The sequence below is a fragment of the Sylvia atricapilla genome, chromosome 19, assembly GCF_009819655.1.
Source record: "Sylvia atricapilla isolate bSylAtr1 chromosome 19, bSylAtr1.pri, whole genome shotgun sequence".
Taxonomy (NCBI): domain Eukaryota; kingdom Metazoa; phylum Chordata; class Aves; order Passeriformes; family Sylviidae; genus Sylvia; species Sylvia atricapilla.
The window spans coordinates 6,685,317-6,703,424 of NC_089158.1; the positions used below are offsets into that span (position 1 = coordinate 6,685,317).

General features: G+C 42.6%; 1 protein-coding gene across 1 annotated transcript in view; it reads left to right on the plus strand.

Annotated features, from left to right (window-relative positions):
* Positions 1-18,108, plus strand: part of NUP214 (nucleoporin 214) — a 38,776-nt gene that overhangs the window by 5,657 nt on the left and 15,011 nt on the right. The window contains exons 11-27 of the mRNA XM_066332776.1: positions 1,771-1,932; positions 3,039-3,495; positions 4,789-4,964; positions 5,479-5,570; positions 5,891-5,980; positions 6,315-6,464; positions 6,699-6,857; positions 9,038-9,141; positions 9,637-9,816; positions 10,274-10,359; positions 10,463-10,546; positions 10,859-11,095; positions 11,799-11,966; positions 12,445-12,553; positions 15,842-15,917; positions 16,581-16,689; positions 17,659-17,761. Coding sequence (XP_066188873.1) covers positions 1,771-1,932; positions 3,039-3,495; positions 4,789-4,964; positions 5,479-5,570; positions 5,891-5,980; positions 6,315-6,464; positions 6,699-6,857; positions 9,038-9,141; positions 9,637-9,816; positions 10,274-10,359; positions 10,463-10,546; positions 10,859-11,095; positions 11,799-11,966; positions 12,445-12,553; positions 15,842-15,917; positions 16,581-16,689; positions 17,659-17,761 — 2,542 coding nt within the window. The remainder of the gene's footprint in view (positions 1-1,770; positions 1,933-3,038; positions 3,496-4,788; positions 4,965-5,478; positions 5,571-5,890; positions 5,981-6,314; positions 6,465-6,698; positions 6,858-9,037; positions 9,142-9,636; positions 9,817-10,273; positions 10,360-10,462; positions 10,547-10,858; positions 11,096-11,798; positions 11,967-12,444; positions 12,554-15,841; positions 15,918-16,580; positions 16,690-17,658; positions 17,762-18,108) is intronic.

An 18,108-nucleotide genomic window follows, 5' to 3' on the forward strand; every position in this document is an offset into this window, starting at 1 on the left:
AGCCTTGTGCTCAGAGTTCTGGGAGTTCATTCTGAAAGGCAGACTGCCTTACCTGCTGTTTTTATACCAAACCCACAGCACATGGCTCTACTTCTGTGTAAGGATTCAGTGGCAAAGTGTTGAATACAGTTCTTTCCTGGAGCTTTCAGCATCCTGGGATACAACACCAACAGACATGGCAAACAAAGCTCCTGAGTTATGTCTGTGTTCCCCCAGAACTGGGATTTTAGTGAGTTTAAAGGAGTCATGTTCTAACACTGGGGATTTCAGGCTGCCTGTGCAGTGTTCTTTATCTTGTCACTTATGTCCTTTTGCAGAACTGTTTTGTATCAAGTACATTTGCACGGATCTAAAGGAAAAGTGGGTTGGTTTCAAAGGCAGAAACAGCAAAGATCGCTGAGGTGAATGCGTAGGTTTTAATTCTGCATTAAAGCGCAGGGTCTGTACTGCCTAAACCCCCGCTGTGCTCTACATCTCAGCTGCATTATTGCTGTACCTTCTGTACTGCCTGAAGGCCCTTCAAAGTACCTTGTGAAAGTCTGAAACTACATCTGGGCTATTGTGTTGTATCTCAGTGAATTTTGAGAATTCTTCTTTGAAGGCCAGAGACAGATGGAAATAGAGATGCCTTCAGGCAGAGTGGAAGATACTGCAGTCAGGAGTTCCTGAAGAGCACAGGAGGGTGCCAGTTAACTAAGACCTTTACCTGAAAGAAAACCTACAGTAGGGAATTGAGGTCAAACATTGTACTTGAATGCCAACTTGAATTTGAAGCCTTTTCTTTGTTAATCTATACAGTTACTGGATTAAGAAATCTGTCAGGACAGATTTTTTTAAAGCCTGTGTTGTGCTGCCTCAGAGTTTTTGAAAAGGTTTTTGGAGAAGCTTTTTGCTAACACATTCTCAGTGTTCTGACACAAGAGTTTGGCTGCACTTTAATTGGCTTTGCAGTTCACAGCAAGTTTAGGTTGCAGAGAAACCTGATTTGTCCTGGAGCTTCCAGTGGAAACTGCTCTTCCCTAGCATGCTTTTCCTGAAGAACCAATAATAAAGAAAAATGGCCATCCACTGCACTGCCTGACAAACAAAGCACCTTGATATAGCAGATTTTTCCTCCACACTAGATGTTGGGTTTGGGGTTTTGTGTTTAATTAAGCACAGTTAAACCATTACAAAATTTTAGAACTACAGAGAGTGTTCTGGGGCTTTAACTGTGCTGAGAATTTTTGTACTGAAGCAGACTCACAAAGCAGCTGCATAAAACACAAGTATTTTATATCAGTGGTTCAGATCACAAGGATATTTGTTTGATGTTGGCTTTCTTTTAAGTTAAAAAGCTTCCTATGTAGCAATTCCGTTTTGTATTTATGCATATGAATGTTAATGAGGGCCCAATGGAATGTGGGGATTGCTGAAAGGAGTTGAAGGAGGGAGCAGAGTATCACTGAGGAAAAATGATTGCTTCAAAATCAGAAAAAGCTTGGCACAGGAATTGATGAGTGGAAGTTGGGCTTTGTCATTCAGGAGATGACATTCAGTTGTCAAAATAACCCTTTTATGAAACATGAAGTCAGGAACAGAAAGGAATACAAAAGGATAAAGAAAGAGCTGAGCACTGACAGAGAAGCAAGGGGACAAAGATGCAGATGAAAGTAAGGAGGGAGAAATGTAAGAAATACTGTGTGAAGAAAGTCACATGAAGGTGGTAATTTCAGTAGGAGCAGAATAGGAAGCTTTGACTGCAGGACTTACATGTGTGGTTTCTGGCAGGTGATGAGAAGATCCTTGGTCCAGCTCCAGTTCTGATCCTGCTCTCTACGGATGGTGTGCTTTGCCCATTTTATATGATCAACCAAAACCCAGGAGTCAGGTCACTTATTGTCACCCCAGAGCCCCTGCAGTTGGCAGGGGAGAGAGTTCCCAAGTCAGCAGGTAAGTGCTCCAGGAGCTATAGGGAACTCTTGGATTTGTGGATCTTTGTCATACTGATCTGGCAGTTTTTTAGTAGTCAAAACACACATATGGTCACAGAAAATGTACTTTTCTTTATAAGGATAATGGGAAGCAGTTCTGGGGTGTTTTGGGCTCCCAGGACTGTTCTGTCTTTTGTGCATCAGTGTGGAATTACCTAGTCCTGTTCACCAAATGACAGAATCATTTAGTTTGGAAAAGACCTCTAAGATCATGGAGTCCAACCTTTAAACCTGTTTGTTTGAGGGATCTCAAGCACTTTGCAGGCTGTGCATTTAGACTTTCCTGTGCAATCAGCCTTTGGAGAATTGGGTCAAACCAGTTTTAGGAGGCTCTTTGCCCAGCTTTGAGCATGGCCTGCACATTTCACAGAGATTTTCCTCCATATGGTTTCCCCCACTATGATTTTCCTCCATAGTTTTGCCACAGGAGGTCATGATGTGAACTAAGGTGTTTGACTGCTGCAAAATCCTATTTAAACAAAATTCTATTTAAATCCTATTTAAAGCTTTCCTCAGCACTGTGAAAATTGTGCCAGCAGGTGAAGAGGGGTAGTTTTGTTTGAGTTATAGATGTGTTGTCCTGTGTAGTGTAATGTAGGTAGGTAAAATGATTGTTTTGCTTGTCTGCATTCATGAAGAAATAATTGCAAATGTACCATTTTCTTCCCTGTGCCCAAATTGGCTTCTCCTTCCCCAGCCAAAATGCTGTTGTTTGGCAGCCTGCCTTCCTGCAGTGCTGGTTGACTTGTGTGCTGACTGCCTATTTTATTTGAGATGGCAGGAACCTCATCAAAATGAATGGAGGAAGGTGAAGTTTTCTCACAGGAAACTGCTGACAACATTAATCTGAGCAGATTGTTATATTGATCGTGACTTTGTACAGGTTCTGTATCACTTGCTGGGATTGGGGATTGCAAGCCCAGCTTTATCATCTCTCTTCCTCGCTGTCCAGTGAGAGAAGCATGCTGAGCTGTCCCTATGAAATGGATTTGGCCTTGCAATGCCTCCTGCCATTAGTCAGTGCAGCCAGATGAGCTTCCTCCTTTCCCATTTGTCTTCCTGCAGGGAGTACTGCCACAAGTCCAACCACTCCTCCAACTGCTCTAAAGCCTGACACAGCACCGGCCGTTGCTCCCACTGTGCCCACCTCAAGTCAGCCTCCAGCAGGGAGTGGAGCAGCTGTTTTTTCCTTCATGCCCTCAGCTGTGAAGACTCCTGGCTCCACAGGCAGTGATCCTCCACCGTATTCCTTTGCCACCGATGCCTCCAAGCAAGCCCAGACTCCTGCTCTGACTGGAGCAGCAACATTCTCCTTCTCCTCTGCTTCTTCCAAGGCATCCATGGCTCCTGCTTCTGTAGGCAGCACTACAGCAGCTCCTGCCCCCTCCTTTCCTTTTGGGTCCATGAACTTTAAACCAGCTGCAGACAGCTCATCTGGGCCATCCCTCTCCACAGCACCTGCTGCTCAGAAGTCGTCTTTCGCACCTTCAGCTTCTTCAGTCAAAGTGAACCTCAATGAGAAGTAAATAGATTCAGCAGTGAATGCAGGGGCTGGTTGCTTGTTAAATTGCTGCAGGCATGGCTAATGTATAGTAGATCTGAAGATGGTGTCTGGCTTTTTGCCCTGACAGCAGTTCCCTGTGTTCCTGAGAAAGCACTGAGGCAGCCCCTCTTTATCCAAGAGTGTTGTGGCTGTGGAAACCCTCAGTGCTTCCCATGCCAGGGGTTATGTTCATGGGCACGGTCCTAGTCAAGGGATAGTGCCAAAAATTTAGGCTGATAAATTGCCAGAGACCTGGGGCAGGGGGGGTTATATGTTTGTTTCACAGGCATCAAACAGTGATTCCATGCTTAGTTTGATGCAAATGATGGCTAAGGTCTGCTGGAAAATCCCTTCTGTCTGGGACTGCTTTAGTGGGGTGGTGATAGCACAAGTTTCTCTGACAGTTTGTTGAAGGTTCCTTACCCCCAGCCTGAGAGGAAGCTGGAACCACAGCTGGTGGATTGTTTTGCCACTCTGTGCAGCAGAGAAAGTGCCAGACCTTTTGGTTCTGTTATTAAATGGACACTTACTCACTGAGCACAGGATCTGGATTCTTCAAAGCTTGTTCACACTGACTGAAAAAAGCTAATACTGATTAGAAACTAGGCAAAATGGGTTTGAGTGAGTGTTCTCAGATGTCATATACTCACTCTTCCCTCCAACTCCTGAGACTTGCTCTTTATTTTTAGAAAAAGTGGTTTAAAACAGAGCTGTGTTAATTGGAGCTGCTTTTTAAGGAGAAGAACTTTCATGTAAATGCATCATAAGAAATTTTTGATGGTTCAAATTATTATTTTTGAATTAGAAGAATCTTTACTACATCAGAATCTGATGGGAGCTTTTACGGCTTTTTACATTTTGTGTATAAAGCAAATGATACACCAGTGAATTGGCTGAATATTTAAACTGGCTGCCTTGAGGAGCTGAGTTTGCAAATGAATAGAAATTCATATTTTCTTGCAGAATTTCTGTTGGAGCCTTACTCTGAGGATGACACTGAAGGACAGCTCAGATTTGCTATAGTTGGAACAAAATGACGAGGTGCATTTGAAACAGGCGGTAGTTTTTGCTGGCATTTAGCTTTTGCTTATGGGAGGATCTAAGATTGAAATCTTTGTGGTTCCATGTATTCAGAAAGTATCTTGAATGGCTCCTTCCCACTATCTCCAGAAGCTACTCGTGATTTTGTACCTGGAGCTTGACTTGTTGCTGATCCCAGGGGATGCTCATTCATTTATTCATTCACTCACTCATTTTTTCATTCCTTTGCAGGTTCAGTGCTGTAGACACCTCTTCTCCCACGAGCAGCAGTGGTCAATCTACTTCCACGATGTTTTCCTTCTCACCCAGTTCCAAAACTGCTGCTGGAGGTTCTCTGAGCCAGTCCACACCCGTTGCAGCCCCTCCTACCACACCACTGAAGACTTCATCCCCTGTGCCTGCCACGGGTAGGAGTCTGATCCCTACTGTTGGAAATAATGCATTATAAAAAATGTTCTAAAAGTTGTAGGACACAGGGAGCTTCATTTGGCTTCTTTCTTGTTTTTCCTGCTCCAGAGGCCCTCCTGATTGGCACACCATCATGATGTGAATCACTTTGTCTTGAAACAGAGAGGTTTTTCCATTTGTGCTCTATTTCTCAGAGAGCCATATGTGAAATAATTATATTCAGCTGCTTACATTTGCCCAGAAGTTCTTGCATGTTCAGTGCTCTGATTATGAATGATTCCAGGCAGCCACACAAATCAGTGCCTTACCTTCCATCTGCATTGACTAGAGTTCAAAGTAGTCACAGAGAAGTTGGATGGAAGTGAAAAGGCACCTGAGGAAGGTGTATTCCTGCATTGAGGCCCATAGCACTACTGCCTTTGGATTTGATAGTGGTGTTTGTTTCTGATCACAGCCTGTTTCCTCAAGCTTTCTATAAGTTCATCACTTACTCTTGTTCTTATTAAATTCCAGTGGCACGTCCTGCTCAAAATACTCCTTCAGCTTCCTTGGTACAGAAGACACCCAAAATCACCCCATCAGCAGCAAAGCCAAGCTCTAGTCAGGTAAGAGGAACTTGACTGGGTTCTTTGGAGGGTGAATGTTTTTCATGGCCCACAAATTGCTTAGAATTCCTTGGACTGAACTAGTGTTCCTAGGTCAAAGAATTAGCTATTGTCTGATTTTGAAACAGTAGCAAGTGTATGGTTCTAAACAATGTTCTCTGTATGTCTTTAGGGAGCTGTATTTTAACCTGTGTTATAATCAGAGTGTCTGGTGTCTGAATGGAGTTTCTAACACCAGGCCTTTTTTGATATTCTAAGCACCCCGTTGCAATGGATATATCCTTAATATTTATTGGTTTTGTCTTTTTTTTTTCCCCCAGGGCAAATCAGCACTCCCCAGCACAACTTTGGAGAAACAGACCCACCAGTGGAAGGAGTCAGACCCTGTCATAGCAGGAATCAGGGAAGAGGTGAGATTTTCAAACAGTTTTCTTCATAATGCCACACGAACACTTCAGTTCAGCTGTGTTTTGATAGTGGCTGTAAGTAGTTTAGGAATCAGAATGGAAATTTTTGCTAAGATGATCAGCCTGGTTTGTAGTTTTTATTTGCGTGTCCTGTTCAGTCACTGTGTTGAGAAGCTAGAGTATTCTTTCCTGTTAATGTTCAAGAAGAATTTCCTGCTTTGGCTGCAAAGTGACCAGTGTTTATGGTGTAGTTGAGGCATGATCCAAGAGCTGAGACATTTGTTCCAGACCCTGCTGTGTTTTCAGTGGCTGCCCTTTCTTCCGCTTGGCTTTGCAGATTGCACATTTTCAAAAGGAGATGGAGGAGCTGAAGGCCCGGACTTCCAAAGCCTGTTTCCAAGTTGGAACTCCAGAGGAAATGAAGATGTTGAGAACTGAGTCAGAGGATCTTCACACCTTCCTCTTGGAAATTAAAGAGACAACAGAGGTGAGCAGAATGTCTTCAAACTGTGAACCAGCAGTGACTCTTCCTCACCTGATGTTGCTCCTTATCCTGCTACAGCTGAACTGTAGATGGAACATCTGACTCTGCTGTGTTAATGAGGGGGTGACATTTGCCTTTGTGCTTTCAGGCAGATGCTTGCAGAAGCCCTTGTGCTAGACATGGCAGTAGAAAATGCTACTCTGAACCTTGTCCCATCTGTTGTATTTCACTTTGCAGTCACTTCACGGAGATATCAGTATTCTGAAGACAACCCTGCTGGAGGGGTTTGCAGGGGTGGAAGAGGCTAAAGAACAAAACGAACAGAATCGTAGCTCGGGGTATTTACACTTGCTCTATAAGAAACCTTTGGATCCCAAGAGTGAAGCACAGCTTCAGGTATGAATCATGTCAGCCAACTTCTGCTAGAGAGCTTTAAATAAAATAAAACTTAGGCTTGTGTGTGCAAGTCCCCAGCATTGTTGTTCTGCCCTAAACATTTGCTGTTTCAGTAAAAAGTCTAGTAAATGTGTGGTGAGCTTTGGTTTCCATGAGTTTGCAAGAGATGCTGGAAATCCTCTCCTGAAGCTCCTCTCTGTTGTTGCCATTTGCAGTGATGATTCAAAACTCCTTCTGAAGGCATATAGTTCACCTGAGATCTAAGTGTATTCTAATCTTAGAATGTGACTCTTGACATCCTGTTCCTTCTCAGCCTGTAGTGTTTGCTCAGGGATTTCAGTTAAAAGAATGTTTTTTTCTACACTTTATAGAAGAGTTCTTGGAATTATTTTTATCTTTAGCAAGTGCCTTATGGAACAATTTGATGATTTATTATGACTTACGGAATTGTGTGGTTAATTTCATGGATGGTGGAGCATAAAGCTTAATGATATTCTAAAAGCTGGGGCACAAAGGAAAATAACCAGCAGTACATAAAGAGGCTTTCAAAGACAAGAAAGAAAGTAGGGGTGAAGCACTTTTTGTTACAGCTCTGGTGATGAAGGCTATTTAACCCTAAGCAAAATAGAGTGAATGTGCCCTACAAATGATACTTGGTCTTTTATACACTGATAAGTTACCCTCAAGAGGTTTGACTGGCAGGTTGAAGGCATAATTGAATGTCATCTTTGTGGCAGTAAGTATCAAGGCCATGCATGCAGTCATTAGAAATCAGCTGACACAAAGTAATTTCTTTTAGGTCTGATATCTGATCTTCACCTGGATTCTGTTGATTGATTCACAGTCTTAATTGCATGCCTACTTTGATGTCCAGCTTGTCTCTGTGACATTTAAAGCTTACGCTTGCGAGTTCAGAGAGATGATAATCTTCAAGTATGTGTTTCACTGTGTAGGGAAAGGACCATGAGGAAAGAATAACACAGTGGGAGAGAAGTGGAAGTGGATTGGAACGGAAAGAGAGAGCTTTTGGGTCAACTTTGTGAAAGTTTGCTTTGAGAAAGCTCTGTGCTGACTCTGAAATTTTGCTCAGTCTGCATCATCCCCATTCTCCTGAGTGATAAAAGCTCCCTTAGGCAGCTTTGTGTCTTAGTTTTCAATGAAGTTTTCAAGACCCTGAGACTTTTCTGATGTCCAGCTGTATCCATGTGGTATCCAGAGTTGCTGCCACGTAGGTGCTGGAGAAAGGAAACCTGGGCTTGGCAGTGTTTAACACTAAGTCCACAGCAGGACTGGATTTGCTTTCAGGTTGGAGATGTCCCACCAGAATTCCATGCTGTGTCTTGAAAGCATTTGCAGTGGGATTCTTCCTAGGCTGTGTTCCTTGGCTGCTTCATTGGATTTAGGTGAACATTCTGTTGAGATGAGCTGATGCCAACTGCAGTTCCCATTCCCATTTTGCAAGGTTGGAGTTCAAGTCATGGCCATGCTGTGCCAGGCTGCAGGGATCACAGGAATGAGACTGAGCTCTGGGTTTGTTTAGGGAGCAGAGTTTGGGGGTCAGAGGTGTCTGGTGTAGCTGCTGCAGTTGTGCAGCTGTGTGGTCGTGGATAAGTCACTTTACTCTTTGTCCTTGCTGCCTTTTTTTTTTTTTTTTTTTTTTTTTTCCTACCTATAAAGTCAAATTATTTTCTAGCCTTAACGTGGGTGGTGTGATTTGTGAGTGCTTTCATGAATCATAGTCTGTGAATGCTAATGTTCTAGGGCCATGTGAGTAGCCTGCAAAGCTTTGATCACTTATAATTGTTAGAAGTTTCAATGTTGTAAGATGGGACCAAATGACTCATGTTCTGGAAGTGACATTTGAAATAAGGACTGTTTTGTATAATGCCTGGTGTTTGTAAAATCCTTTTTGTAAAGACCTGACAGTGTTTTGCAAATATTATGGATATTACTCTTAGTTGAGAGCTGAAGTGAAATGTCCAGGCTAAACCCTGTGTGTACCCCTTTCATTGTTACATAAGTTTTCACCATGTTCTGTTGTGCTGGTAAAACTTTCCAGGCAGAAATACTGGCAAATACTCTATAGCTTGGACTGAATGAGCCCAAAGAGTCTTCATCATCTTCAACTGAAACTGAGATTTCTGAAGTGAATTTAAGACTCACTTTATTTTGCATGGCAGGAAATCCGGCGCTTGCACCAGTACGTGAAATTTGCTGTTCAGGATGTGAATGATGTTCTGGATTTGGAGTGGGACCGGCACCTGGAACAGAAGAGAAAGCAGAAGTAAGTAATTGAAACTGGAGTACAGAGCTACATCAGTGAATTGGGAATTAGTCTATAATCCACAGACAAAGACTTTTTTCTTTTTAACAGTATCATCTTTTTTGAGGGATCTGGGAGTAAATCTTGGTTCAGATACGTGATGGGAGCCAGAGGTTCAGACAGACTTTGGCTTTGTACATGTTACAAGCTCACTGTGTGTGTACAGTGCAAATAGTGCTTGTAGAAGCAAACCATAAGTTTTGTGGAAACTCACTGATGGCACCTAATGAAACCTTTCTAATAGATGTAACATCTTGAAGCAAATAAGCTAAATTAATAAACTGGCAGCATATTCAAAGGAGAATTCTGTATTTGAAATGAGCTGAACTGCTTTGGTGTTTGACCTCCTCGAGTTTCAGTAGCCAGAACGACTTAACCATTGGTGTTTTCTTGCCTGCCTGTGACCCAGATGCACAGAATGGTCCTTATCCCTGCCTCTTGATCTGATCTCTGCAGGCGCCTGATAGTCCCTGAGCGAGAGACTTTGTTCAACACCCTGGCAAATAACCGAGAAATCATCAACCAGCAGAGGAAGAGACTGAACCACCTGGTGAACAGCCTGCAGCAGCTCCGCCTCTACAACCAGACATCTCAGTGGAGTGTTCCCAGTGAGACATCTCTAAACAGTGCTCAGAGGTATGTGGAACGTTAATTCCTCCTTCTCTCTTGCCTCTAGCAATGTGCAAGGGTGCATCCTCCAGAAAAGGATGTTTTGTGGATGTGGTGTGGGAGGACAGGATGTCCTAAAGGTTGTACTAAACCATGCCCAGGTAATAGAGAAGCTCATTGATTGTGTTCTTGGACAGTTTAATGCTTAGCAGAAATTTCCCCTTAAAGATTAAGGGTAGTAAATGGGATAATAGAGCCTCCAGACTGAGATACTGCTGGTTGTATGTCTGACTTCAGGGGAAGAAGTGAATGGCTCTTGAAGTTTTCAAAATAGTTAAAAATGCATCACACAGTATCTAGAGGAGCCAATTGTTCTTCCAGATATGGTAGTGGTTCTAGTGGCTACTTTGGTCCACTTTTGTTTTTTGCTTTGGTTGGTTTCTTTCTGCTGCTGATGTTTTTTCACTGCTCTGCCTTGTCCCAGTTTTGACAGTGACCTTGAAAGCCTGCGCAACGATTTGATGAAAACTACTTTGAAATCACATGCCAAACCTCTGCCCAAAGCACCTGGTAATTTATTATTTCTTCCTGGCATTCAGGCCATAAATGTGAATTACTTTTTTTCTTGACTTGCAGTTTGACTGTAGACTAATAACTGTCTTCCATTTTCCAGCTAAGTTATCCCCAGTGAAGCAGGCACAGTTGAGGAATTTTCTAGCCAAGAGGAAAACTCCACCAATTAGGTCTACAGCTCCAGGTAAACCTTTATTGATCACAGAAGTCTGATATGCTTTCCAGGAGGGTGACTTACTTGCTGTGAGACTGAGACCTGAAATTGGCTTTTGACTGCTCAACCCCTGTTTCTCCTCTCCTGTTCTCCCATCTGCTCTCAGGGGGACTTGCCTTCAGTTGCTGTCTGGTTGAAGGCTGCCTTTCCAGGCAGTTAAGAAGTCAAATCCTGTCAATGCAGGAGTAAAACAAGCCAATAGGAGACCATCCTAAATTGTCATGGCTGCTACACTGGATGGTTCCCTCAACTTAATACTGAATTTTGTTGTTGATGTTGCAGCAAGTCTGTCCCGATCTGCCTTCTTGTCCACGAGATATTATGAAGATTTGGATGAAGTCAGCTCAACATCCTCAGTTTCCCAGTCGCTGGAGAATGATGATTCCCAAGCAGTGGACCAGGAGGAAGAGGCTGCCCCAGTCCAAGTCCCTCGTCATGCTCCTGTGGTCCGAACTCCCTCGATCCAGCCTGGTTTGATGGCTCAGTCTCCGTCCTTTGGGAAGCAGCACCTCTCCCTGGGTACTTTGTGTGCGTAGTGTTTGCAGTGTCTCCTCTCAGTGTGGTCTTGTGGGTAGCTTTAACTACTGTATTGTCCATTGCCAGGGCTTCAGGCCCTGGAGAAATGAGATTGCAGGATACAGATTTACACTGCCAGGTTCCCAGGAGCAGTAACAGAGTGGCTTTTTAACCTCATGAACTTGAGCTAAAAGCACTAAAACACCTTGACTCACTGGTTGTGTTTTTGTGATAGCCTGGTTCTTTCAGATTTCAGTGACCTAAAATATTGCCCAAAGACTAATAAACTGGAGTACTACTGCACTTGGTTGATATGGCCAAGGTTAGGAGTTCTGAGCCCAGCAAGTCTCAGTAAGAACTGCATTTGCATACGCTGAGTTTTTCTTGTGCAGGAGAGGTTTCTTTAATCTCTGCAGCCAGAGAGAAAAATAAGGTGTCAGCAGAAGTGTCTGTTACAGCCAACTAAAAGTCCTCTAATGCACTGAAATGACATCTATTGAGACTTACTAAATTCCTTGAGATATACCAAAGTCTGCCAGGGACAGACTGTGTTGATTGTTTAAATGGCCTGCACACCACTCCTGTCAGAAGGAAACTGTGTACTTAAAGGAACTGCAGTTCATCGAAGGCTTTCAAAGACTCCCTGATTTACAGAGTAACATTTAACTAATACTTCTGTTAATTTGTTTGTTTTTTTTTTTTTCAGTGCCTGCATCTTCAAACAGAATCATCCCACAAGGGGCAGACAGTACAATGCTTGCAACAAAGACTGTGAAACACGGGGCCCCTGCTCCCACTGTCACTGTTCCAGCACCACAAGCAGCTGCTGCTGCTGCAGCTCTGCAGAGGCAGATGGCTGCTAACCAGTCCCCAGGTAAAAGGATGGCTAATTGCCCAAGTGACCTCTGAGCAGCTGAATGTGGCTTTCACAGGGATTTAGTGCTCTCAGAGGAGGAGATCATCAAACAAAATGTGGCATACATCTGTAGTTGTTGCACCTCTGAGCTATCCAGTGTTCCTTTGTCTTCCTTTTTCCTGTAAGCTGCTAGTACAAAATGAGAAAGTCCCATTTCACTTAACAGAAGATGCTACAATGTAGGAAAGACTGTTCATAATAATTAGATTTGGTCAGCAAGCAACAAAAAATGTACCACTTCTTTTGTCCTTAATGAGGTCTGAGGTTCCAAATGTTTCAGGCCAGGTGCACTGTATATGTTTTGGAATCTCAGATGGATCTTTTTGGAATTATTCAGGCCATATTGATTGAAATGAAATTATTAATATGGAGTTTGTCTTTACATTTTTTTCCCCCTCTTTTTTTTTTTTTTTTTTTTTTTTTCTGTTCCTTAAAGCTGTGAGCACCTCCTTGACTGAATCCACTCTGAAGAATGTTCCTCAGGTGGTGAATGTTCGAGAACTGAAATCTGGTGGACTGACTCCAGCAGTCTCTGCAGTCATAGGGTGAGTGAGTGCTGCCCTTCTTTCTGGTAGCATTTGCACTGGAGCACATCTGCCAGTGGGGAGCAGTAGCAGTGTTTTACTGAGTCTGGCTGTGTAAGACTTAAAGTGGGTGCATTTAGACAAGAGTATTGGGTTTGTGGATTGAAAGAAAGAAGAAAGATCTTTGCAGGTCATTCAAGGATTTGCTAATGGCTTGTCCTGAACAAATGATGAGACCAGTATTAACATCCTTCTCCATTTGTCTGTGAAAAGCATTTATGTGCATCCTCTCATTTTGGGATTCAGTGATTTCACTGCTAATATGAAATTTGGCCCTGATATCTCTCCAATCAGAACAATCACCTCTGTTCTGCCTTTTTCAGTGAGAGGATTGCAGCCCTCTGTCACTGAGTGTGGTCTGTAACTTCAGGCTGTCCGGATGTTTTCCTTCTACTCTGTCATCCTTTGCAGAGAGAATCTTCTCTGGAGTTATCCCTCTTCTGTCTGTTCCCAGATTCACCCCCTGAAGGGAGGGAGAACTGTGCTCTGGCTTTTCTGGAAACTTGTCTCAGATGTTTTGACATCAGAATTTTGACTTAAGGGTTGGGTGTCACTAGGGGTCACTCAGTTTCAAACATGACTGAGCTGCAGGGCTCTTCCTCATGAGTAAACTATGAACCTTGACTTCTGGTATTTAGCCTTGAATTTGTTACCATTTCTTGTGAGTTAGCTGTAACATTTGGCTTCCCTACCCTGCTTCCTGCAGACAGCAGCCAGCTCAGCTCATTCCAGAGATTTCTGCCTTATCACCAGCCTCTGTCACCAGCCTAGGACTATCCTTTTTCCCTGTCATTGTGATGACCTTGAAAGTGTCTTTCCTTGAAGTTCTGCTGTTACTTTAGACCAGGGCAGTGCATGGCCAGTTCTGGGCTGGGGAGGCAAGGGCACACTACTGAAAAGTCTGTTCAAAGTTGGGCTTACAGCATGAAGAGGGATAAATTCACCACATATCTCTGATTAGAAGTTCATATGGAGTTGCAAATGCTTTATCCATAGAACTGTGAGCTGTACTTGCAGCTCCTGGAGCAATTGCTGTTGTTGTATCACCACTGGCATTCACACATTTGTGTGTACTCTTCACTGTCAAAGAAAAAAGGTGAGACTCCTTTGATTCAGCTTTTCAAAAAGAGAACAGTCTCACAGCGGTACTCAACTGCTGACCTTGACATTTACTTCATGATTTCTGTTGTGTTTTAACTGAGAAACAGCTTGGGTGCTTTCTGCTGTTTTATTTCTTCCAAAAAGTGATAAACTGGAATGGAGAGGGGAATTGCTACATCTTTTGAAAGTCAAATTTGCAGACAGCTCTACTTGGGAATTTTTTGGCTTAAAGTAGTGTTGTGACCAGGAAGAGTTTTGCACCCTCTGTTTCATCAGAACTATGATGAAAACAGTAGAAAGTACTGGCTGTGCATAGAGAAGGTTGTGAGTGAGCAATATGTAATGAGATTGGTTTTCACTTGAACTGTAGTTAAAGGCTTGTCTTACTTTCAAGTAGTTTTAGACTGGCAGTATTGATTGATCTCTCTAATTTGTAGAGAACCAGCTAGCTTGATATCTTGGAGGCTTTCTACAGTCTTACTTTATAGCTGACCTCATAGAAATGTACTTTCTAAAAATTCTACCCAAATGAACCATGCTTGCCAGTCAAATTCAGCACTAAAATGAGAAGCATTCACCCAGCAAAGTTAATTCACCAGTTTTTGCTACTTCAGATATCCTGGCTCCCTTTTGCTGCCACAGCATACTCTTCAGTTGTTTAGCAGGAATGATTTTTCAGTTGTTATCAGTTGTTCAGTGGCCTGTGACTGGGTGTGTTGGTGGTCCCAGTCTAGTTACTAATACATAGTTTTCAGTGCAAAAAAATTCCCTTCTCCACGACTGAAGTCAAACCTAGCATTTTCACACCATTGTTAAGTGATCTTGAGATCAAGTCCCATCCTCTCATGAGTTTCACAGACTTTCTGTTATTTTCTTCTTTGTTCAGTGTAAGCTTGAAATCTACAGCTGCACCATCCCAACATCAACTTTTTCCAGTGTTAATCTGGAAGTTTTCCGTTTGCTATACTTCTGCTTTGGGCAGAGGGCAAATCCAGGTCGTGCAATGTAGAGGGAGAGTACTTATTGCTGGAAGGAAGGAAGGACTTTCTAGTACAGCAAAGCTGTTTAAGGGACAAAACCATATCCAAGACCGAATGGCCATGCAAAATGTTTCATGTATGTATCCTCTTCCTCCAATTTGGAATATGGTAGAAAATTCCTGTGAATTTGCCTGCAACTGACCAACCAGTAAATGCAGTTTGGAAATCCTCATGCTTTAGCAGACAGATAACTTTGGATGGCCAAATTTGCTCACTGTCTGGGATTTGTGGCCTCAGTCAGAGATTGGTTTTTGCCTTAGGGAACTTTGGGTCTCAGTCAAGATGGGGAGAACCTGCCTGGGGAAGAAAGCTGGGCTTTGCCACCAAGAAACTACAATCATGGTTGAATTTAAGCTTCTGAAATCTTCTGGTATTGGCCAGTGAAGCTTCTGAACCTGGTGGGCCACAGACTTGAGGAGATGCTAAAACTGGTTGGCTGTTCCCAAGTTACAGTGATTTGATATGTTAGTGCCCCACAGTGCCAAGGTCAGATGCTGCACCCCATGAGATGCTGCCATTCTGCAGCAATGATCTGGGGGGTTTTATTTCATGGTCAAAAATACCATACCTCCAATTTAGAATACAGGTTAATTTTATCATAGTTCTTGCCATGATTTTGTCAATGTTCGTAGTACACTTCAAAGACAGGAAATGCTCCCTCCACCCCCTCCCAACTTTGTCTCCCAACTTTGTCTCCTTACTCAGCATTTCTGAGCATTGAGTGTACGTGTCTGGACTCCACATTGTGAAGAAAGCTGCTTAAATTTGTTATCCACTAGGCATAAAATTGTAATCCCCTTACCTGCTGATTTTTCATCAACTCCCTGTGAAATAGAAAGCCCTGACTCTCTTCAGAGACAAGAGTGTCTAGAGAAGACTTGATCATTTAAGTCCAGAGGTTTAAACACATTTACAGACTTCCTTTGTTAAATGTGGCTGATTCATTTAAGAGGTTTATTCTCTAATCAGATTTGTTCGTTTGGAGTTGTGTGTGGAATCTTTAATAGCGGCTCTTGTTCAAGGCTTCTGGGAGCTGTGCTTTTGGAGAGGAGAGGAAATCCTCTTTCAGATTTGTTATTCATATAATTGTTTAATTTTTCTTTTTAAGATCATCCGTACCTCACTCTGCAGCCCAGGCAGTCCATCAAGTTTTGGCAACTGTTGCTACAAATCAAGCTAAACAGGTATTTTGATATAGAGCCCTTTCCCTGTGGAATACTTCCCTGGGCATGCTCAGCAGAGTTTGGGGGTTTAATTTGCACATCTTGTCCTGCATTCTCAACAAACCATTTCTGTATCTGGGACCTCGACAGTGTGATGCCAGGCATATCTATGTTATGTCTTGCCTTTTCTCACTTGTGAAAACATGCAGATTTCTAATGGCCCCAGCTTTGCTGCAGTGAGGGTTGCAGCTAACAGCAAAGGAACCTGTATTAGGTAGATAAAAATAAATTTCACATCAAAAGAAGAAAATTACAGGCAATCAAGGGAGAAAGTTCTTTACTTACCCTGTTATTCTACTGAAAATATTGCTTAATGGTTGACAAGCTACTGGGTTTTATAGCTATGCATTAAAAAAACCCAGTGCAGCAGTCTTTGTCCTCTGGAATCATTGAGCTTCTTCCCACAGAGGCTTGCTGGCCTGTTGAAAAGGCTGAGAACTGACCCTGTATTTAAGTGTCAAGACATAATGGGCCCAAGATTGCAAAGCTCTCCTAAGTGCTTCAGTCACCCACCTCTGTTTTTTTCTTAAGTCACTGCATGACACTGATAATAGCAAACCAATGTCAGAAGAACCTTTGTTAATGGACAGACTGCACTGACCTGAAGTGGTGCTGTGTTTTTAGACACCTCTGGCAGGCTCCATGAAGGGCCAGGTTCCTCCTTCCTCTGTGTGTGCACCCTCTCCTATGGCATCCACAGCTGCTCCAACATCATCTGGCAACAAGATCTCAGGTAGGTTGTCTCTAAGGCCTGGATGTCTCTTGCAACATGTCAGGGTGCACAGTCCAGAGAATGAGGACACTGAGGAGAAAAGATTTGCCTCCACTGAGAGGTTGCTGTGCCAGTCTTGAGGGGGAGAATTTGTAAAAGGAAGGTACAGAAGTGCAGGAAAGTGGTTTTCTGTACTCCCTGTGTTTTGTCTGTTCCTGCATCTAGAATTCAGTGACGCTCAGAGTGCACTCAGGACTTGTGACTCTTATCAGGAAATGCTAAAAGCACATCTTCCACAAGGCTGTGATTTGACAGCAAATTAAAAGCAGTTCTTTTGTTTTTAAAGCATCAAAATCCTGCTGGTTTTAAACATTTTCAATGTGCTAATTTAGTTTTTAGACACACAGCATTATAGGAGTACTTGAACAAGCTTGTTCTAATTCCTGTGCAGGATCTATTGAGCTTTGAGCTGTAGGACCAACTTCAGAGCCAGTTCAGACACAGGGATCAGTCTCATAGAGTTGGGAAGCTTCTAAAGAAAGGAATGCTCAGCTTGCAACTTAACAGGGAAAGAAGGAAACATTAGAGGAAGGAAGCAATTGATTTTTAATGTGTATTAGATAATAATGCTTGCATTGGACATGGTTTTATAAGCCTCTTGCATAAATGTCTGAAATCCATCTCTGTTGGTCTATTGCCTTTAATCCGTGGATGTAGGTTGCCTCTTAGCCAGGGGTAAGAAGCAGTAAAAATAACTAGGAATCATATTTGACTTGGCAAATACTTCTTAAATTTTGGTTTATTGAAAATGTCAGCTCCTGAATTTGATAGCACTTCCTTTTTATTTGAAATTTATTAAATTACAGAGTCTGCATGCAAGCTAATCCCTGCTTTTCTAATAGATGTATGACAGGGTGCTCTGTTTATTAAAATATATTTACTAAAAAAAAAATAAAAAGTATATTTATTTGTTGTTCTTGTAACTTGCAGGACAAGGGGCAGTAAAAACAGTTACAGCTGTTTCTTCTACTGTGACATCAGTACAAGCAACAACTTCACAGCTGAACAAAACATTCTCGTTTTCTTCTGCGGGGTCTGTATGAACATTAAGATTTCTTTGTAGTTGACATTAAATATGAGTATTGGCTGTTACAGCAGGTGTTGCCCACAAGCTGTGCACTACTGTAAAATGGCACCTGCAAATGTTAGACTGGGAGGGCAGGGGTTGTACCAGAGTCCTTTGAAAACCTTGTTTGTGGAAGCCTGAGTGAGGTCTGAAGGCCTGTGGGGCTTTGACACAATATCATGTTGCTTTGAGATTTTTCAGTGTATAACTAATCGAGAGTAAAGGATGACTGGCTTGCTTTGCTGTTTATCTACAGTGGACTGTTGAACAAGTTCCCAGTTAGGACTTGAAATATGTACTGATGGTCACACTCA